The sequence below is a fragment of the Lissotriton helveticus genome, chromosome 4_1 (genome assembly GCF_964261635.1).
Source record: "Lissotriton helveticus chromosome 4_1, aLisHel1.1, whole genome shotgun sequence".
NCBI lineage: Eukaryota > Metazoa > Chordata > Amphibia > Caudata > Salamandridae > Lissotriton > Lissotriton helveticus.
The window spans coordinates 1,529,750,645-1,529,774,372 of NC_136063.1; the positions used below are offsets into that span (position 1 = coordinate 1,529,750,645).

At 47.8% G+C, this 23,728-nt stretch overlaps 1 protein-coding gene across 1 annotated transcript in view; it reads left to right on the forward strand.

Annotated features, from left to right (window-relative positions):
* VAPA (VAMP associated protein A) overlaps positions 1-23,728 on the forward strand; it is a 283,543-nt gene that overhangs the window by 167,311 nt on the left and 92,504 nt on the right. Inside the window, exon 3 of the mRNA XM_078688148.1 lies at positions 8,776-8,879. Coding sequence (XP_078544274.1) covers positions 8,776-8,879 — 104 coding nt within the window. The remainder of the gene's footprint in view (positions 1-8,775; positions 8,880-23,728) is intronic.

Consider the following 23,728-nt stretch of genomic DNA (forward strand, 5'->3'; position numbering starts at 1 on the left):
CATATGAACATGTTATCATCTGTCAGTCTTTTCACATTTTCTTAACTGTAACTGTCGGCAATTTAACAAGTATTCTCTCTTCTTCTGCCTCGTAATCTCAGGTGTAACATTCTAATAAAGCAATAGTCTTTTGCAATCACCTTACAGTATCGCCTGTTGATTTAACTCCATCCCACCCAGAACTTTTCCACCCCTCCCGTCTCCTGGCTTTGCCATCGTGTACACTCTGTATTCCTTGGCACCCTGACCGTATCTTGTCCAGGAAAAAACATCAACAGCTGGCTGGTTTAACCCGTATACTCATCACTCCTGTCCCCACCTCAGAAGTCCACCGCTCCGTAGCCTGTGTATACGATCATGCGTTGTTCCCTTGTGATAGTTCTAGATCTACACCCTCCAACTCCATCAGCATTCGCTCCCAGTCTTGTGCTATGGGATGTTTACGAAGCCCCTTCTCCTCCTCCCTACGCAGGATCCCACTCTCCGCTCGGCCCCATTTTAGCAAATCAGAACGCCATACTTCTACACTCGGGGGTCTGGCTGATTTCCATCTCATAGTTATAACTCTGAGTGCCAAGTCCAATATCTTCAGTTGCGCTTTGCAGGTTTTGGGTCTCTTCCTGTGTCCTATCAGGCAGGGCAGTGCCACCTCAGGAATTTACAGGGCTGTGATAGTGTGTAGTGTGTGCAGGGGTGTGGAATTTAATAAAACATCTACTTGTCTATGGGGCAGGTTACCTCATAAATCTACTTGTCCTGTAACAAAATCCACTTGTCCCTTTGGTGCCATGTACTGCTGCGATAAATTATGGCAGTAATATCATTATATAAGAACTTTGATTATGCCAGGGCTCATGCCATAGTAGTGTTTGAATACTTGCAATCCCCTTATGTTGCCACCTTTCCACAGATCTACATACTAGGGCTGAAATTAAGTGGTAAGCAATAGTTCCAGGGTTAGAATGCCCTTTTGAGTTTGTCCAAACCTACTAACTTAGATGTTTTAAGGGTTTTCAACAACTCTTTCGAACCTGCTTCCCTCATGGAGGGAAAGTGAACATGCAAACACTCAGATTTTCGCATGATCAAATCTACATATGCAACTTTTGCTCATGCTAAAATGCAGTTCACAAATATTTTCTAGGAGTATTATTTCTTGTTCTACTTCTGCAAATTCACGAAAGCCGTATAGCTGCACTTAATTCAAGGACCTATACCAGGGGTGCACTTTGGAGACTTTCTTCAATAATTGGGCCCCTAATTTGGTCTGGCGTTGACCGTGGCTTTTTGAGTTTATTAAAATAGTGTCTCACTGTATTGTCTGGCTTCACTGTGAGTGACAGCATTCTGCTCTTTCACAAGGAGCATATCGGCACAAAGTAGTTTTGTTCAGTGCCAGTAACTACTGTAGCTGTGTGCTTTTTTAGACCAAAAACAACTTTTGCTTTTGCCAATGCTTGTTATAATGAGGGCCGGACAGCTCCTACACCAGTGAGGTTTTACAAAAACCATGCCAAAATATATCAGACATTGACAAAACTAAAAAGTTGACCACCAATTTCAGACCTACTGGCTTTGCCAATGCTTGTTTATTTTTGTTTCCCATAATCTTATTAAAACTGGTTACACTGATTTTCCTTTATGAATATTTTAGGGAAATATGTTACTAAATTATGCTGCAAAGAAATTGCACCTATAATTTTACAGTGGTTTAGAGAAATGTTTTTTTTTCTGCTTTCATTTTTTATGAACATTTTATTTTGAAGGCAAAGAATCATCAATCTTGCTTTCAAGTTTCTGCAAATATTTGCATCAAATCAGAGAGCATTCTGGGAGCATTATAATAGCGTCATTTTGCTCAACTTTGAACACGTGTGTACACATTTTAATACTGGAACCACTGTTAGTAATGCAGTCAGAGCTTACAACATTAACTAGAGTACTCACCCTAATAATAAAGGCTCTCAAATAATGAACCATAAATACAAGCTTGAACAGCATTAGCATATTGACAACAATATTACCTAAACTGCAGACAGTGCCCTTTCCCTGATCCATAATGTGGTACTGCAAACTGGTAGTCAAAGGGTTTGTGCTGGGTTGGGCCTACTTGTCCCAAGGACAAAATACACATGAAAACTTGTTGCCCTTGACCCCAAACAATATGTCCTGGGCGTCGGGCTATAGGAATTCCACATCCTTGTGTGTGTCGGACCGTCCCTCAGTAGTTGCGCATCTTCGGACATGCCCACAGCATATATTTAGGATATCAGCCTCATCTGCTTGACATCGGGGACAGTTGTGGGAGGAAGCTGGGAACATTCTATGGAGCCTCCGGGGGGGTTAGATACGCTCTATGTATTATCATTGCCTGTATGAATTTGAATTTAACGTTTCTAGATACTCTCCTGTGGTGTTCTAGGATAATCTTCCATTCTCCATCCGACATAGCTTCTCCCGTGTCCATAGCCCAGGCATCTCTGAGTGTTGCAAGTGGCAGAGCAGCGTGTTCCCTAATGCCCACATAGAGCCATCGTACCAGGTGTCCTCCCGTTCCCAATTAGTGAAGGAGATGCACCAGTTCATGTTGTTCTGGTTTGGTGCGCTGTGGAGCCCATGTACGTCGTACATAGTGGGTCACTGAGGCGTGTAGGAGGTACATTCGCAGGGGGCTCCTGTGGCCTGTGCAAAGGAGGCGTGATCTATCAGCGTGTCATCCCCAAATAGGTCGCCCACTTTATCTACTCCTGCCTCCATCCAGGGCTGCAACCTGCGTCGTGTCAGGCTCCCCTGCGGTGTTGGGAGCCCTAACAAGGGAATGTTATCTGCATAAGGAATGGTCCCTGCCGTATACGTCAGTGCCTTTCGCCAGCACCGCAAAGCAGTGTGTAGTAGGGGATGGCAGTCTCGGGGAATCGTGGCTGTGAGCAGCAAAAGGGAGTGCAATTCCCCACGCGCTAGTCGGTCCTGTGTGAAGGCGATCTCGTGTAGGTTCCTACCCACCACCCAGCGTGTCAGCCATTGTAGCTGGCTTGCATAATAACTTCGTAGGTCTGGCACACCTAGGCCCCCCTGTCTGGTGGTCAACTGTAGTTTTTTGAGGCTGATTCGTCGCCTCCCCGGGCCCCATAAGAGGTCGACTAATATTGTGTTCAGCGAGGTAAATGTGTCGTGGGAGAAGAACCGGCAGGTTTACAAAGTAGTATAGTATCCGGGGGTGTAGGACCATCTTTGAAATCGCCACTCTACCCATGACAGATAGAGGTAGGGACGTCCAGAACTTCACACTACTTCTAAGACCATTGATTGCCCTCCGTACGTTACCCTCGATCTGGTCCTCCTGACTTCTATAAACATGAATGCCTAGGTATTTAAATGTGGTCGGTGCTATGTGGATCTCATAGTCACCAAATTGTATACGAGGAGGTCGTTGTCCGTCCCGGAAATAAAAGCCCAGGGATTTTGTTGGGTTTATGGCCAGGCCAGAGATGGCCTTAAAACGGTCAAAAATGATCGCTAAGTGTGAGTGGTCCTCATTCAGATCTCGGAGGTATATTAGGATGTCGTCTGCGTATATGGAGATCAGATTATGTGTGCCTCCAACAGAAATGCCCACCTCAGCCGCCCGAGTCCGGCGTGCGATAGCCAGAGGTTCAAGTGTTAGTACGAACAGCAGTGGCGACAGCGGGCAGCCCTGGCGGGTACCTCTGTAGATGTCATAGCTATCCGAGGTATACCTGCCTGTACGTGCGCTAGCCGTTGGATTCGTATACAGTATGCGGATCCACTGCATCAGAGTGTCCGGGAAGGCGAAGCGTCTCATGACTTCAAACATAAAGCTCCATGTTAGGGAGTCGAATGCCTGCCGGAGGTCTAGAGCGATACAGCCAGCCTGGGGCAGGTCCAACGGTGCGGCTGACATGAGGGCGTGGAGTCGTCTCGTATTCTGGGAGGTTCTCCTCCCCGGTAGGAAGCCGCATTGGTCTGGGTGGATTAAGGCAGGGAGATGGGCCTGTATGCGCATCGCGATAGCTTTGCTTATTATTTTATACTCCGTGGAGAGCATGGAGAGAGGTCTGTAATTGCTTACATCAAGAGTGTCCCTGCCGGGCTTTGGAATGGATATTACCAAAGCCTGCATGGTTGTGGCAGGTAGATGACCGGCCTCATAGGCAGTCTTGTATATTTTCTCTAAGTCTGGTACAAGCGTTTCAGAGTAAGTCTGATAAAATTCCGCCGGTAACCCGTCCATTCCGGGGGTTTTGCCCCGAGTAAGGGAGTGGATTGCTAATTTTATTTCTTGTTGTGTTATGGGTCTGGCTAGCCCAGTCCGTACCTCCAGGGGCATGGTTGGGAACGGCAGATTTCGTAAGAATTCCATCATGTCACCATCAACGCCCTCAGGGGGAGGGGCATATAGCTTCTCCAAGTGAACTTTAAATGTAGTATTAATTTCCGATTGTGTGTTCACCTCCCTGCCTGCTTCATCCCTGATTCACGTGATCACAGGGGCTTCGGGAGTGTCACGGATCAGACGAGCCAGCAGGGCTCCAGATCTATCCGCTTCTGCCTGTTGGCGTCTCAAATGGTCCCTATAGTCCATAACTCGCAGAGTCTCTAGGAGTTCTGCATGTTCTATGTTGCATAATTGTAAGTCTCCCTTACGCCCAGGGTCTATTCCCGCTGCCGTCTCCAGTTCTTTCAGACGGTCCTCAACCTCACACAGTTTCCTGTGGATTTCTTGGCGGGCACCCACCAGCTGGCTAATCGCATCACCTCTTATCACAGCCTTCATGGCATCCCACACCACTAGGTTGAAAGATGTGGAGTCCCAGTTCTCTTGGAAATAGTTAGTCAGAGTGTCAGATAGGTGTGTGCGAAATGGGGCATCCTCTAGTAGTAAGGGATTGAGCCTCCAGGTGGGTACAGGTGAAGGCACCCTCCCCCAGTGTAGGTCAAGTGTTAATGGTCTATGGTCTGAAAATGTTTTGGCAAGGTAGCCTGAGGACGTACACTTGGTCATTAAGGAGTTAGTACACAAGAACCTGTCTAGGCGGGTATGTAGATTATGTATTGGGGAGTAGTATGAGTATTCTTTGTGTTGGATGCAATGTACGCCATACGTCTGTCAGCCCCCATCCCTGAAGCCATGTTCTAAATGAGTCGGCTAACTTGAGTACCCCGGTCATCTGGAGGGGGGGTGCGATCTGTCCAGGTTAACATCCAAAACCATGTTCCAGTCTCCCCCAATACCCAGGGAATATCTACCCAGTCAGTTAAACCCTGCCCCACATTTGCAAGGAACCCATCCTGATCAAAGTTCGGGGCGTAGATGCTTCCCAGGACCAACATCACACCGTCTAAGGTGCCTCTCACTAGGACATAACGTCCGTGGGCGTCTACCTTCCTCTCTAGTTCCACGAAGGGGGTGCCGTGTCTTACCCATATGGTGGCCCCCCTGGAGAAGGCAGAGTACGTTGTGGAGAATATAGTTCCTCTCCACTTTTTCTGCAATGTGCATGCTTCGGACAGTGTTGGGTGGGATTCCTGCAGGAATACTATTTGCGCCTGTTGGCGAAGTAAAAAGGCGTGTATTCTATGTCGTTTGTGTATTGCACCCAATCCCCGTACATTCCAGGTAACCAGCTTATATTTTCCTTTTGTATCAGCCATTCTCAAGTACAAGTGTCACAATGAACAACTTTTCATGTTGCAATGAGTGTGTGGTCAGTGCTAGCCAGGAGACGTCACCCACCCTATCCCAAATTCTATAGGCGCAGCCTTGGAACTGTGCTGTGCCGAACCAAAAAGTGTAAACCATCGCTAAACAATCTACGGTGCATACGCTTTTAGGGGGTCGACTAAGCATGGGCCATGTCCAGAAAGCCATACTGGTCTGCGCTGCCGGCTCAACGGCGCCGCCGGGAAAGTCACTGTACAAACATCAGGTGCTGGTAGCCTTTGGGGGGGGGAGAATAGCTTCCTTGCTCTCATAACAGTGTACTTCACGTTTTCCCACAGGAGTGTAGGGTGGGAGGTCCCTCAGTCACAGACATCATGTGATACATAAATCAGGTCGACCCAGACCTCCGCATTCACTCCTGGAGTACATCCCCTCTCCCCCTCCCCAGCTCAGCTTCTCAAGCAGTATATAATAAAAGGATATCAGTAGGTCTGAGGTTCTCTGATCCCATCCGTTTCAGCAGTTACTCTTGGGCACTGTCTAGAAGTTCATCCGCCGCTCTAGGTGTTAGTCGGGAACAACACCATACTGTGCTCCGAGTCCGAGTGCAGTGTGCTGTCCTCAGTGTCCGTGTTGATTGTCTCTCGCTCTTCTCTGAAGGAGCCCACCATCGCGACCGCGTCTTCCTGGCCTTTTTTCTGTTGGAAGGCAGTAGGTTTACGTCGTTTCGGTTCTGGGAGCTGCGTGTCGGGCCCACCTCCCGTGTGGTCCGAGTCGTCCTTGGAGCCACCGGCCGACGATCTCTGAGCCGGTCCTGGATTCTCCTCAATGTCCATCACCTCCAGCCATTCCTCCACATCTGTAGGGCTTTCAAAAAAGTGAGTTTTATTGTCATGGATCACCTTAAGGCGGGTTGGAAACAACAGGGCATATCGGAGTTTGGCTTTCTGGAGTCTTTTTGATCTCGTAATAGGAGGACCGTTGTTTCTGCACCAAGTTGGTATAGTCCGGATATAGTGAAATACGTTCATTCTCGTATTCGATGAGGGACTTCATTCGGGCCTTTTGAAGCAGCACGTCCCTGTCCCGGTAATTAAGAATTTTAAAAATCAGCGGTCTTGGCGCCTGTCCTGGTTTCGGTTGTCCGGTCGGAATCCGGTGAGCCCTCTCCACGCAGAAGAACGGTGACAGGCCTTCCGTAGCCACGTTGTCTCGGAACCACTGCTCCATGAATTCCGTCGCGTGGGCCCCCTCGCTTCGTTCCGGAAGCCCAATGACGCGGATATTATTGCGTCGATTGCGGCCTTCGGCATCCTCCACCCGCTCCAATGGGGGATTTTACTTGGTGTTGCATGCGTTGGATGGAGTCGGTGTGGTCTGCTACCGTTGGGGCGAGGTCCGCCAGCGTTGTCCCGTGGTCTTTAACCCTGTCTACCAACTTGTCGTGGTCGGCTTTTAACAGCGAAAGGTTAGTGGTAAGGGTGCCCACCTGTGTCTCCATCACGGCCCTGGAGTCTCTGATTTCTTTGAGTATCAGGTCCAGTTTGTCCATTTGTTGGTCACCAGATAGGGCAGGGTTTATCATCAGCGGTGCGGAGCTTCCCGGGATATGTCCCGTTGGTGCTCCCTCCTTGCCATCCATGGCTTTCGCCCCTTTTCGGACCATGATTCTTGCCCGCGGTCTCCAGCAGTGGTCGGGACTATGGCCTAGGGCGGCGCTCTCCAACCACTACGCCGGCAGTACTCAGGTCCCCGGCTCAGGTCCGAGTTCTGCCGCGCCTTCTGCGAGCAAATGACCCCCAGATTCGGGATCGCTCAGATCGTCCTCGGGGGGGGGGGGGGTCCACAGTCCGCACCCCCTGCTCTCCGCTCCGGGGGGGGGGGGTTACGAGGGGTTCACCCCAAAGGTGCGTGCTCAGCCGTCCTGGTCCGCCTCTCGCAGCACGGCGGGGCTCTGGTTAGGCGGTTTGTGTTTATCCCCCCTTGCGGCCGTCTTCCCCACTCTCGGGTCCTATGTTCAGACCGGCCTTACTGGTGCCCCCAGCCTATCTCAACCTCCACTTCAGGCAGTATCGGTGGGGAGGAGGGCAGAAAGGAAGGCAGGGCCGTCCTCTCACATCGGCCCTGTGCTCTCCCCACCTCCCGGCGCCTCACCAGGCCTCCGGTTAGAGTCGCAGATGCGGTGCGGCAATCAGCTCTCTCCTGGCCGGGGCTCACCGCATCAGGCCGGAGCTCGTCACGGGGTGCCAGTTCACAGCACGGCCAAAGCCCTCCGCCGATATTCAGGAAGGCGCCGAGACTTGTCTTCGGAACAGCTCCGGGCCCTCGTGCCGGGCGGCGCCCAGCGATCCGGTCACGTCCACTACGCGACGTCCCGGCTCGTAGCGTGGGACTAGGCCCCAGACTGCTCTCTTGCCCGCTTCGTATTCGCAGCCCTCAGGACCTTCAAAGTTTCGTCGTGGCTGCTGGAGGCTTTACAGAGCCAGGTTCCTTATTTTATTGGCGTGTGGCGCCCCCCAAAGCGCGGCTTTCAGGATTATTTTCCCCGGCGGCACCGGAGCTCTAGCAGACTCCGTCCGCCATCTTGGCCTTCTAGCCACGCCCCCTTCATTTTCTACAGTTTTTTTGCATTTTTCTAAAGGCTAGTATAGCTTGATGTTTGATGGCAATTACATGTTGTTGCTTCCGTTTGAAGGTTGTGTTGGTACAAAACGTTAAGTGCAGTTTTCATTTTAATCAAGGGATGTGGAAGATAAATATTTTGGTTGGCTTCATCACTGAACCTTGCCACAAACCATTAGCTGTCAAACAGTGGTAATATCTCCTGATATTGATAGTAATTCAGATTGTTGACTCCAAGTACCATTGTGAAATGGAGTAAGGAGTAGTTGTAATCTACTTCAGCTGCGGCTAGTGTAGCAGTGATTCACTTTACTAGGAAACAAATTCCTGTTATTGCATGCATGTCAAACTGTAACCCAGGTTTTTTACAAATGCTATCTAGGGGAGAACTTTTTTCCCTAATCTGTCAATTGATATAGTGTTAAAACTCCCCTGGTATTACAAAAGTAATTTCGTCTTTCTTTCTTTAGTAATGTTACAACCCTTTGAATATGACCCTAATGAGAAGAGTAAACACAAGTTCATGGTACAGACCGTATTTGCTCCACCACATTTTACAGATTTGGAAGCTGTGGTAAGTATTAATAAAATATAAAATGACCTTCCTGTGACCGAATTCTTGTTTGTTGCATAAACCTTTTTTTTAAACACTGTGCAAGGTAAGTTAAATAATGTGCTAAACACATTTGGTTCAAGTGATATTTAGTATTGCTCAGCAAGAAGCTATAAATCAGTAGAAAATGTACTGAAGTCCATTCTTAGGCTTCTTCAAAATAACTAGTGTGTTTAACTGCTTTCTACCTATTCCTATGCTCTTCCTTGGTGTGCATTTTGCATAGTTTCAAAGTACATGGTTTCAAAGGGAGAAGTCCTAGTGCAAAAAATTCTCAAGATCACGACATGGAATGTCAACAAAAGCCTCATACGCACATACAGACATTTGACAATGTACTATCTGAACAGTTGGGAGTTGGGGTGAATACTCCCTCCAAGGAAACTCTGAGACTAAGGCATTGGCTTCTTGCTAGTGACACCAGTATCAGTGAATCTGCCAGGTGTTGAAAACCAACCAGCAGACACATTTTTAAAGATTGTCATTGGGCTCTCAACAACTACGTTCAGTTCCTTTAGGTTATTGGGGTCGTCTTCGCATCTACAACTGTGCAGCAGTGGACAGGAGAAAAGGCAAATACTTCACACCAAGTATCCCAGAGCCAGGGTACTTGAGGAAATTCCTTTGATTGACTTGATCCCAAGCATTTCTTCATGCTTTTCTGCTGATGCCCTTAAATCCAAGAATGGTTGCCAGGTGGGGTTTCAAGAGAGCCAGGATGATCGTTATACATCCTCAATGGTCATGCCATTAATGGTTCACACATCTACTTCGCCTATCAGAGGAATCCTAAAGTTGACATCAATGCGGAAACTATTTACTGACCAGAACGAAATGCAAGATCCTGCACCAGAAATGACATCGCTGACATTAACCTCTTATACGTTAATGCATCCAGTATAGATTTTGGAACTTCACTCCTCTCCATAAGGAACCTGGGAGAGGCTATGCGTCCATATAAGATATCAGTTTACCTTTAAATGGAAGGCTTTTTGTCTGTTGGTGTGGAGGCTTGTCCATGCAGTTACAAGCCGGGAAGATATAGCAGTCCCTTATCTGTTATATTTAGAAAACCCAAATCTTTTCCGTCCATTAAAGTATATTTAGCAGCCATTATTATATATATAAAACAGAAGATCCCCGTTACAGATGTCTTACTTGAGTTTGCCTGTGACATAAAAAAAGGTTCTCCCTAAGAGAGATCACCCTCATGGGAATTAAATATAGTGTTATCTAAACATACAGATGCTCCATTCAAAACCATGTACAAGCCTACTCTGCAACTTTTATTATTGAAGGCAGCTTTCTTAGTAGCTGTTAATGTTCGCAGAGTAGGTGAAATTCAGGCATTGTGCAATGTTGAACCACGCCTGTTTGTTCATACCAGTTAAATAGTTGTTAAAACTCACTTTTCTTTCCTTCTAAAAGTAATATCACATTTTCAGATTAATCCGTCTACTTTACTACTATAATTTCCCTAACTTGTGGTCTCAAACGTAGGTAGTTCTAAACACACTGTATATCAAGAGAGCTTTGAATTAATACTCGTCCCTTACGTTCTCCAGGATATGATCTTTTAGAGGTAGACATTCTCGAATCATTCTGAATCATTGTGCTGAGAATCACCTTGACCTTTGAAGAAATAATAAACCCAGTTAAAATTGCCATAGGTCCAACTGTTATTATTAACACAACCACTTAATTTTAGAAAATCCAAACTTCAACCGGTGGGGTGCAAGGGATAAATTCTGTACTCCTCCTAAAAGCCACCATTGCTCAGATTATTACTGCATGCCTTGTAAGGGAGTCCCTGGAAAGAGCTTGACAGCATCTTGACATATTTGGCAACTTTCTCAGGATTTGTGCTTTTTCTTCAACAGCTGGCGCACTTGCCAGTTGCTGCAATTTACAGTGAATTGTTTAAGGGGTTATTTGATTATTTTTTATTTATTTCCAACCCAAGGAAAGAGTTCACCTGTTATAAAAGAACTGGAAAGAGTTCTCTCTTCAAAAGGCGTTCCTCTTGTAGACGAGAAAAAATCTACTCGGATGATCCTCCGTTCATATGCCAGTATTGCTTACATTGAAAGCAAAAGGCTTCTTACTCTGACATTTTGTTAAACTTTTCCTGCAAATTCAATAAAAAACTATAAAAAGGAGACTAGCATTGTGTCTCTTGGAGAGGAAAGATTCCTCTCCAGTGGGTGCAACCTCATCAAGTGATGATTCTGTACGCCGTGCTTCAGAAGTGCTTCCTCATAGGTAGAGCAAAAAGGAAACCTTTCAAATTTCCAGAACCGGAATTATCTAAAAAGAAAAATGTGCTAGTATGTGTTGAGTGCCTGATGGGGTGGGGGAGGGTGTAAGGAGTTGGGATCCATTTAAAAGTTGTAGGATCTGCCGCTCAGGAAAAAAAAAAAAAAGCTCCTTTCACAAGGCGTCCGCTAATGCTTCTGAGCAGCCTTTGCTCAAAATCTGAAAAATCCAGCTACCCGGAGGCTCTGTCACCAGTGGAAGTGCCGCCTTAGCCACTGTTGTTGCCATAACAGTGTCCATCTCCTCCTAAACAGCCACTTCAGTATGCTCAAAACAAACCATACCTCAAGAACTGGATGAGGATGGAGATCATCAGGACCGTGATCAAGGAGATGCACAAGAGGAAGATGTGCCTGTGAATTATATGGAAGATCTTCATGAAGATGACAAATGGAGAGACGTAATTACCCCTGAGGTGGGAGATTAGACCCCCCACCATAACTAAAGTAACCCCTAGATGATATTGCTCACATCCATGCTATCCTTGAAAGTAGCCAAAAAGGCTAGCCTAACTCGTCGGAAGATCGCCGTGAGTGCTGGGCTGCTCACGAGAGGGATGCTGTCGTTCTGTGGCTCCGCCCGTCATCGCTGGAGCTGGGGAGAGCGCCCGTGACTGCAACGGACCTGAGGGCGCACCGGGGCATGACCGGAGCTTGCCAAATCCAGCTCGGCTGGTCTGTCCCCTGCGCCTCTCTGCGACGACACCTGGGGAGGTGAGCACCCGATGGTCGTGGAGCTGAAGGACGGGCGGACTGGCGGAGAGCGGGCGACTCTGGGCTTCCCTGCCTGACTGATCTTCGCAGGCTGTGATCGGCGTGTCCTGCCCGGCCGGGGGAGCTCGTCCTCCGCCTGCAACCGCCATCGTCCTAGGAGTGGGGGAGAGGACGTAGGGATCTGACACGGCTCTCCCTCACACACCGTTCATCCAGCGTCTGGGGGTGAGCCAGGCAAGGAGGTAGGATCTGCCCTTAATCTCTGCCCTGATCTGTTCGACCCTGTGCACGCTCACGTTTCTCTTTGGGCTGTGCTGCATGGATGCAATACTTGGGAGCAGTGACGGCCGGTGAGCCTGTCGATCTGGGCACCACTGCAACGGTGTTATGCAAACGCTGGCAAATAAGGTCGTATTTGCCCCGGCGGCTGGGCGTGCAGATCGCATGCCAAAGTGAAGGCTGATTAAGGTATTTACTGTGCCCCAATACTTTCTGCTGGATAAGTTACTTATACTGCCCCACTCGATTTTCCTATGGATTCATCTTGTAAAAAACCTATTGTCTTCAAAATGGCCGGGGCCATAAACTGAACACTCTACCCCCGCCTGAACACACGAGGCCCCTCAGCAGCGCCTCTTCAGATAACAAATCTGAGATAAGACTCCCCTTGGTATGCAGGACCCTGAGCCAGCCGGAATTGAATCTGAAACTGCTCTGCCCTGCTATCAAAACAGCAACAACTAAAAGAGGACTAATGACTACATCCTCCCTACTTGGTGGCCATCTTTAAAACTACTCCTGCTCTCTTTGGCGGCCATCATGGACTAGTCCTTCTGACTATTATTTACTATCGGTACCAAGGTCTCCACTTAGCCCTGTATTTAAATCTATGTGTTAAGTATCTGTCTTTTACTGCTGTATTTATTACTATTGTATCTTACACTTTATGTAACCTAGTGCTCTTGATGTGCTTAAGTATCTGCCTTTTACTGCAGTATTATACTACTACTGGTACCCTACATCTTAGGCAACATACACCCATCCTCACTTTTACTCACGGACAGTGCACTGATTGCTACCTCATATTCTACTGTCGTATTTGTTATTGCTGTAATTTGTTTGCACATATATTGGACTCAGTAATACATTAATAGTTTAGCGCTATTCTCATAATGTATATGTGGTAATCTGCACCTATCTCACCTTTATCCCTATCACTCACTGTTTGCTACCTCATTTATGTGTTGGTTCTTCGATGTAAGATACCTCACGATGTTGCACTGATTATTATTACTACCTCATTCACTTCGTTTGGTCATGTAAGCTGCACCCAGCCACCTTCTACACCTCGACTACACCGCTGTTACCTCGTACATCCTGATGTGTAAATCTGATTCCACCTAACCGGTTCCACCTCTCATATTTTGTACATGGTGTAAGCTGACTGCTACCTCGCATATAGGATACAATATGTAAGCTGCACCTACGCACTGTTGTTCTTGGCTTGGATTGCACTGACTTCTACCTCTTACACATTGGTCACTCTCAAGTGTCACTCCTTTGCACTGTAACTAGCGGCTGACAGTTTTTATTGTCGTCCTATCTCCTACACCCAACATCACAGCCTTCCTAAAATGGAGCTCAACGGCACGCACACTTTTAGAATTATCTACCCTCCCACACTCACCAAAAAAGCCACTAAACGTTTTAAACATAACTTCATGAGATCGCACCCTGAAACACCCTTTGCCGACACCTACTTCTCACCGGGCAATGGAGCCCTGAATACTGATATCATCTTCCACACCTCACGCAGAGCCCAATGGAGAAAAGCGTTCCTATCCCTACTCACCGTCTCCACCACCAGGAAAACAACTCATGGCCTAACTCTCTCTATCACACCTTCCCACCTCTTCCCCGGCAGGACTACCATTACTATCTACAATAACGGGATTGTCCTAATTCAATCCACGGATAAGAACCTGGAACTACTAGACAACCTGTTCCCCAAGTTCAAAGAACACCTTTCCAAGCTGCGGACCCCCACCCAGAACTCCACCAGCACTACCACCCCTGACGTCGCAGCCCCCACCTACAACATCTATACCCCCTAGCACCCAAGTAAATGGCCGACCTGCGGTTAACGCCCCGCACTCCCCAAGAACAGTCACAAATGTCTCCACCTCATATACTAGCCGCCCCTCTAACATGACCCCTCGTACCCCCACTCATACCCCCTCCATCCCTCTCCCCCCTGACATAACAACTCCCACTCACAACACGCCACCAGCTGAACACACCATCGCTCGGAGTTTATCCACCCCCTCCTCCCTTCCCCCCCACGGCAGACCCCTCTCCCTCCCCAGCTCCCTCCCCACTCCCACCCACGAGTCTCTCACACCTGACACAATAACTCGCACCCACACGCCACCATCTGAACACACCACCATTTGGAGTTTATCCACCCCCCCTCCCTTCCCCCCCACGACGGACACCTCCCCCTCCCCAGCTCCCTCCCCACTCCCACCCAAGACACTCTCACCCTCCCAACAAAAGACACAGAACATACCGCCTCCCCTACCTTAGCATCCCCCTCTCTCCCACCTCCTATTCTCAGCCCCCACTACCCTCCTGTCTCCCCCACTGTCTTCAGCCTTCACTCACTCTTCTACTCACCGACACCGTCTCCCACTGACGTCACTACCTATGTCTCCCACCTACCGCCCATTTCACCTACTTCACCCACACCCCTCGCCCACAAAAAGGCCCCCACTTTGAATGCCATCCCACTCTTTAGCACCGCAGAACCCTCCAACAACGCTAGTATATCCACCCACTCGATACCCTGCCCGCTTTCCAGCTCACTACTCAACGATTCACCAATGGCTCTCACCACAAACCCCATCCCCAATCCACCTCCTGACCAGACTTTATCCACCCTCCAGCAAGTCAAAGAGGATATTCTACAAATCAAAAAAGATGTCCACGCAATCAAAGAGCTTCTCTCCTCACAGCCCAGTCTACCTCCCACCATCCCTCTACCCTACAAACGACGCACCCTCCCTACATACCCTCGCCTCCAACGACACTCGCGCTGGCCGACTATCCCCGTTCGCATTAACGCCCACCGCCCCCGTCGTGTCCTCAACACATTGTCGGACCGTGACTTATGCTCTCTACTACGCTCTTATGGCCCAGGTCCGGTAAAACACATATCCAACACACACATCCCCATACCCACAATTCTTACAAACCCTCTGAGGCTCCCAACACTCAACAACAGAGGTTCCGTCCCTAACAACCTCAGAAAAGTTCCCCTCACACTAGAAAGCTCGACCACCCTTCTCTCTCCCAAACTCAAATGCATCCTACTCAATTGCAGATCGGCCCAGAGACACTCCTCCGACATCGCTGATCTCGTCTCAGTAATGGATCTGGACCTAGCCATTCTAACGGAAACGTGGCTTACTGAAGCCTCTACCCCGATTATGGACATACTAGTCCCCCCCCAATTATCACATCATTAGGCTGGACAGGTCTCCTGGCAAGACGGGCGGGGGAATTGCATGCATTTTTAGGAGCAACCTCTCCGTTACTAAAATCACCCCCCCCCTCCCCTCCAGTGAACTCCTCTGCCTCGACATCACCAGCGAGGGCAAACAAGCTTGTGCCTTACATCTCATCTATCACCCGCCTGGTGACAATCTCATATTCACCCAACAACTCATGGACATGATCACTTCCAATGCCGGTCGGCAGACAACCCAAGTCTACCTGGGTGACTTCAATCTCCACTGGAACGATCAGAAAGACACAGTGGTGTATAGTCTCAAAACTTTCCTTAATGCGCATGACCTCACCCAAATATGCGATAGACCAACACACGACAAAGGCTCGATACTCGATCTCATCATTGCCAAAGAGAACTCTACACAACTGGAGGCGATTCAACCCTGCGACTGGTCTGATCACCACATTATCACCTTCTTTATCAATGAAAAAGTTAAACCTATTCCAGCTCAACCAATCAAATCCAAAACATGGAAAAGGGACATGAAGAACCTTAACCCCTCTACCCTGCCTCCCCACATCGGCAATCTCCTCCTTCCCCCTTCAGGTGCCTCGGACGTTCAATCACTGATGGACCACTACCTTGACTCTATGAACACAGTAGTCAATGAAGTCGCCCCACTGCAACTGAAGAGTCTCCACCAAAACTTCTAACCCCTGGTATGATGATAGACTCAATGACGACAGACGTACCATGCGAATGGCAGAACGCACCTGGAGATCGGACCCTTCAGCACTGCACCTCAAAAGGCTTAGGAACAAGAGAAATGCCTACTTCAGGAAAATAAAGCGCACAAAGGCGGACTTCTTCAGCCGCCAGCTGGACCAAGCGAAAAACCGGCCAAGAAAGCTGTTCGAACTAATCAAGACCCAAACAAAGACACAACCCCTACAATCAAACAGCACAACAAGCGACACCCCACACTGTGAAGCCTTCTCTGCTTTCTTTAAGCTAAAGACTGACAACATAAGAAATGACCTCATCATGGATGCAAGTCGATTCCCCAACAACACCAGAATGTCTTACACTCAACCTAAAAACAAGGCATCTTGGCTGTTTTTCGATACCTACTCGGAAGAAGCAACACACAAACGGCTCTGCACCTTGAAGCCCTCTAATCACCTCACAGACCCTCTACCTGCTAATGCTGTAAAAGACTTCATCCCCTTGCTCCTCCCTCTCTGGACCAAAATCATCAACAGCTCCCTGCAACAAGGCCTCATTCCGGACTCCCTCAAGGTGGGGCAAGTCACGCCTATACTCAAGAAACCTACAGCTGATCCGTCTGACCTAAACAATTACCGGCCCATCACCAATATCCCCACCCTGGCCAAACTGCTGGAAAAATGTGTCCAACTACAACTAACTAAACACATTGACCAATTTGACCTCCTCAACCCTCATCAATCAGGCTTCCGAGCGAAACATAGCACGGAAACAGCTATGACACACATAATTGATGACGCCCTCCAAATTCTTGATCGCAATGAGTCCTGCCTCCTCATCCTTCTTGACCTCTCGTCAGCATTTGACACGGTCAAACATGAGAACTTGCTGGAGCTGCTAAGCACTAGAATGGGCCTATCGGGAACTGTTCTCAAATGGTTCTCGTCCTTCCTTCACAACCGGTCACAGAAGTTCAAGATCGACAATGTGCTATCTACACCTGTGCCTGCAGATCTAGGTGTTCCACAAGGATCCTCCCTCTCCCCCACACTGTTCAACCTCGTCATGGAACCACTCGCCACCCTGCTCCAAGCTTCCAATGTCCAATTCCATATGTACGCCGACGACACACAACTCTACCTAAAGCTACAATCCCCGGAAGATATCAAACATCTGAATTCCACGCTTATTAACACTCAATCTTGGCTGGCAGATAATCACCTCAAACTAAATGCTCTGAAAACCGAGTTCCTACTCATCTCACCCCCGGCGAAAATTTCCACCACCCAAACATGGCTCAATAACCTAACAGCACTCAATGTCCAACCTACCATCGTGGATTCGGCGAAATCCCTAGGCATCACACTCGACGCCAAGCTCAACATGCAACAGCACGTTAGCAAAGCCACAAAAGCAGCTAATTTCCAAATCAACACATTGAGGAAAATTAAACCTTTCCTCCCTGCCGAAGACTTCCAAACCGCTGTACAAGCTCTAGTCATCCCTCGAATAGACTACGGAATTGTGGCCCTCAGCGGACTCCCGCTATCCACAACTGCACCCTTAAGAGCCTCCCTGAACGCTGCAGCAAGACTCATTACTGGCTCAAGAAAACATTTGCATATATCCCCAGACTTAAAGTCTCTAAAATGGCTGCCTTTTGAAGCCAGAATACAGCTAAAAATTGCAGTTATGACACACGCGGCTGTGCACCACAATGCACCCAACTACCTCGCTCAAAAGTTGTCTATATCAGGAGGTTCGAGATCCAATAGAAGTACAAAAAACCTACTCCTGAAACCTCGTAGATTCCGGAAAGAGAAAACATACAAGCGCTCCTTCTCTGGAATGGCACCCAGGATCTGGAATGCGCTCCCGCCTGAAACTAGGCTGATCTCCTCCACTGCACTCTTCAAGAAAGAGGTGAAAACCATCCTTCTGGCCAAGATCTCCTGAACCTTATTGGTGCTGGATCAGAGATTCTGCATTGCTTTGTATCACTGTTCACCTTGTCCTCTGGAACTATACTTCTAACTTGATGTTGTCACTACCAATATATGATACACGTTGGTTTACTGATTCACTCTCCCGATGCCCCCACTCAGTGTTCTCGCTACACTAAGACTTTGGTACAAGCCATCCACACACCCAAGGTGCACCTGAACACCTCTGTAGTGGGATCAATGATTTGTACCGTCTTATATTACTTGTTTACCTGATTGTATATTGATATGTTTTATGTATGTTTACTATTATCCTACCATGTTAGTGACTACTATACTGCTCCCATTATCTCTGTTCACTCCTACTGCCCCTACCCTGTCTTTGTGAAGCGCTCTGATATCTGTAAGGATCTTGTTCGCGCTATATAAAACTTTGAATAAATAAATAAATAAACTTTGATAACAGTGGAGAAAGAATGCTTCCTCTTTAACAAGATCTGCAAATGAAGTCCGTAATTTACATCCCAATTGTGGATTGCTTCTGTAAGGAAGGGCTAAAAGTTATGAAGACATCTGCTATGGTCTAACCTGTCTTTACACAACAGTAAATAAAAAAGGCTACCAAAATCAATGCATGCATGCATGACTGACTGGTCGTTCTAATCTGTATTCTGTCACTGCAGTTGCAGTGCAAAGGAAGTTCAAAGACCCAGTTACACCTGCATCTCCGCCCCCTGACAGCAATAGGAAACGCAAAGATAATCTTAGACACAAGGGTAAAGGCGGCCAATTTCTTAGCTGCTCTGGGACAGGGCTCCCACCAGAAGTTGCACAATATTTCTCCATTGAGCATCCTCATCCCAGAGGACTGAAAGAACAAAACCAAAGCCACCGGTATAGGAGTGATGAGTGCTGCTGTGCACCTATAATATGTGCGTCCATGGATGTCGCAAATTTAGGATTCCAACAGTTAGTTGAAAAGGCATCACTTAAAAGACAAGGTTATTTACATGCCCCTCTTTCCACACTGAGGCACAGTCCAAGAATCAAGACATGCACTTTGACATGGCATTAAGACTCTTTAGGTAACATATTGATGGTACCTTGCATTCAATAACTGACAGATACCACCCATACATTTGGAGCCTTCAATTACAACTGACCTTATTGTGCTTGCAGAAGATTGCTAGACTATAGAGATAGTTCAGACTAGTATGGCAGCCAGGGCAGACCATATTATCCCTACAAGTGGTCAGAATTTGATCATGGTTACACCTCCGGCAAAGGGCAAAAACGTATCAATGGCCTTCGTACAAAGACATTAGTATCCTAGTTGCATCCTCAAGATAGCAGACCATACCTGACTTCTAAATGCAGTATTTGCCTTCAACTCTCACCCCCTCAATCGGGCCAAGGGAAGATGATCTCTCACTTTGCCTCCGCCTAGGGGAATATTGTGTCAGACCACTGAGTACTACAAATTAAGGAATCTGGACACATGCTGGAATGCCTTCAGCAAAGCAACATCACTTGCCTCTTCAAGAACTGCGGTGGGAGTGCCTAATCATCCTCCTCAAGAGTGATGGAAAATGTTCCTAATGCCCGCTTCTACTCCAGATTTATTCTGCTGAGAATGAAGACTGGGTAGATGGCAGCCAATTTTGAACTTCTCAAAATTCAACAAATTGTCCAGAAAACTGGGATTTCAGATGGTAACCATTTAAGAAATCTTTCGACTGCTGCAGGAAGGAGTTTCTCACCTCTCTGGATCTGCAAGGTACCTAAATCTGCTTCCTCATATCCAAGCCACAGACACTATTTGAGATTCTTGAGGGTGGCACTGTCAATTCAGAGCAGTTCTTTGTGGCCTGAAATATTTTCCCCCATATATTTCCAGTGTGCCTAGTACTCGTGGCAGCTTTTCTTCAGTCATGTCCACCAGGTCTATATTTGGACGAATGGCTGGTGAGCGTGCCCTCAGCAGAGGAAGCCTGTGTCAAAAACCTGCATTACCCTATTGCATCATCTGAATCCGGTGCTCAACATGAAAGAATCTTCTACCTCTCCCACTACAAGGCTTCAGTTTCTGAGAACGATCCTGGACACACAGCTTAGCAAAGCATTTTCATCTGTGGAATGCATCTCAAAACTATAGCCAATGGCTTCAAACCTCTGAAAATTCTTTACAATTGTGGCCAGAATATACAAGTCCTTGCTGAGTCTGTCTTCTTGCATTGTGTTCATTCCATTTTGGCATCTACGTATGTGACCGATCCCATAGGAATTGCTTTACTGAACACCTCCTCAATACCGTATTTAGGGGGTAGCCCGAAACCAAGAAGACAGATTTCTGCAACCTACGAAGAAGGACTAAAGAAGACCCCCAGCAGAGGAGACTTCAAAGAAGACCTGACTTGGCCCCAGCCCTACCCGCCCATCTGCAGTTTCTAGAGATCCTGCACCCAAAATCTCCTAGTGCTTTAGCCAGCGACCTCCAGAACTCCTGGGAGGACTACCTGGCCTTTTATATGATGTTCACTAATTGAAGTGGGCACCTTTCACCAGACCAAACAGCTCTTATCTTGATTTTAAGAGGTCTTAGACCACCTTAGAAAGCTCTCTAAGTGGGAGCTGAGGAGAGAAGCCTTCAGACTTAGACTTGAAGGAGTGTAAAGCAGCTTGTTTTACCAGCATGCAATCTCGTAGTATAGATTAAATGGAAAAAAACACAGAAGGTATGTATAAAAATATGTATTTATTATGTAACTCTATCTAGTATGCTACAGAATCTCCCACACGGAGATAGACCTAAAGCACACAATACTTTAGCAAATAAATCACACTAAATAGCACAAATACACAGTGGGCCCCAGGGGGACCAAACCATATACTAAGAAAGTGGTATAAAAACCACAACTCGAGTCAGGACAATGTCTAGAGGATGTAGAATCGCTGGGGACCCAAGGAACCACCCAAGGTAAGTAGATGGGGACCCCACGGAGAGCGCTTGCAGTGTGGGAACACAACCGCGAGCTCCGTACAACTCTGTGTATGTCGCGTTGGATTTTTAAAGATTAGGGACCCTTCCCAATGGACCCTGAAGAAACCCCGTGGGAGACAGAAGGTTGGAGAGCCACATCACCTGTTGATACCGTGGTACCCAAGTTACCTATCCCAGGGAAAACACTGTCGAACCAGACTGAGGACATCAGGAAAGTTCCACTGCTGAAAGAGGAGAAAATGTCCAGAGGAATCCAATTTGGATTCTTGAAGAGGAGTACCTGAAAGCAGAGGGGTGAACAGGAGACTTGGAAGACGAATGCCCTCTAATGTTGGGTGCTTCAGGGATGATACCGATAACCTTGATTCTGCAGCTGTGGGGACCAGGCGACGCTGAGGATGGCCAGGAGCCGGATACAAGCTGTCCCTCGAAGGATGTAGAGTACTGAGGGGGTCGGTGTCCAGCAGGAGCATCAACAAGCCTTCGCCAATGCAACCCTATGCAGGAAGTCAAAAAGAAACAAAGTTGGGACCAGCAAGACTCAGGAGACTTACCAAGAGCAGGGTAGTCAGGGTAGGCCTTGAGCAATCAAGGGAGCCCAAGGAAACAATGTGACCCTCAAGTGGACCCACAGACTGGAGGCACTGGAGTCGCGAGAGGACCTTGAGCATCCCACCAAAAGATGCAGGCTACAATGCACACTATCTGGTGTGGCTGAAGATTGTGGTAACTGGAGGTGCTCGAGGTTGTGGCTACTTGGAGCCCAAAGATGATCTTGCAAAGTTGACAGCAAGCCTTTGCAACTACAAAGTGGATGGTGTACTTGGGGGTTCAGTTATTGCAACCCCCATGAGGACTACTGGCCTCAAACTTGGTGAGAGGGTAGAGCAGGCCTCTGGAGCTGTGTAAAACCACCACCTGGATTGCATAGCCCACAGAGTCTGTAGGAGCTCAAGATCTGCAGACCGGTCGACTTGGTTACGGTGCCTGCGAATGCAGGGAAGTTACTCCTTCACTCCAAGGGAGATTACTTTGGTTTTCCTTGATGCTTCACAGTTCGTGGAAGGTTCCTGTATGATGCACAGGCACAGACGATGCAGCAGACTGGAAGGGAAATGAAGTCTGGTCAAACGAAGTCCAGATTACCCAGACGGTAGAAGTGCCATGCCATCTTATCTCACGCCGAATCTAGGGACCTAAACCAAGGTAAGCCCTTAAGTACCCTAGGGAAAGGGTCTGACCAGACCCCTTTGCCAGAGTGGGAGCCAGCGACTCCCAGGACTGGCTTGAACTGGACTATGCACGGGTACACCAAATGTGCCTCTCATTCAGACTTTCTGGCGCTGGCAAGCACACCCACCCAGACCTAATGCACTAAATCCTGTCTGGGAGTTGGTCACACCTCCTTGTGACAAGATGCCTATTGTTTCACATTCCTCTGCTTGAGCTTGTCTCTGCAGCAGGAGAGCAGAAATGTTTCTCTGGTCGGCAGCAACCATTTTGTGCTGTCCGGGTCAAGAAGGCTGGTACCGGGGACACTGAACATAACGGAGGGCTCTTCCAGTGCTTGGAATCATACCTCCACACTTTTTACGGTGTGGGGTATGATGCCAACATGTTTGGTACCAAACATGATGGGATTCGCTCCAGCCGTTTTCAAGATGGTCATCGTGTGATTACGCGGTGCCCCTCTATATAGTATATGGCTGCAGCACTTACAGCCCTGGAGAATGGAGTACGTAGGCTGCAGGCGTGTCCTGCTCATGCAGGGGCACCCTCTTACTTAGAACCAAGCACCCAGCCTTCAGGATTGCAAAGGTCTGCTATAGGGGGGGGGGTGGTGACTTATAGGTTTTAAGTGCAATTACCCTTCGATATAGTAAACCTATATCTTAAGTGGTGCATGCACCAACTTACACAGGCTCCAATTGCAGGCCTGTAGTTCCAATTTGAATAGTCTCCCATGGGTGGCATAATGCATGCTTCAGGCCGTGGGGGATCTCTGGGGTACCTATGTGGTAAATAAATAATTAATTACCGGATCTATTTTTGACTATAATCAATAAACAGGTAGCTCAATAAATAAGAGTCAAGATTCGAGGTAGCTGGAGTTGACAGGCTTTAATCAAGCATAAAGGACAGGAACAGGACAGCCTGTACGAGAATAGGATGGCAGCTGCCGGGGGCAGGAATAGGCCAACTTTTAATAACAGTGCACAATATTTATAGTTAAACAGAATACATTACATTCAATATAGTAGGCGTAGCAGTAGGCGGGGTTTGTAGCAGTCGCGAAAGATAAGGGCAACATGATGTAACAAGAAGACGTGTACAGGGCGTATACATAGACATGTGATGTAAACGTAACAGAATATGTCATAAAAGGGGCGGAAACATGGAGGGGGCTACCTGAGCAGCTGGGACCTCTAACCTAGTGGTGCGCGCAAACTGGCAATGACGTGTTACTAGGGAGAACTGGGGGCTATGACTTCTGTGCCAGAAGAGGAGACTAAAGTCTGGAGTGTCAGAGCGACATGTACCCAGGCATATCTGGTATCTGGTGTTTATAGTACATGTTGATAGAATCCAAAAGTTATCAG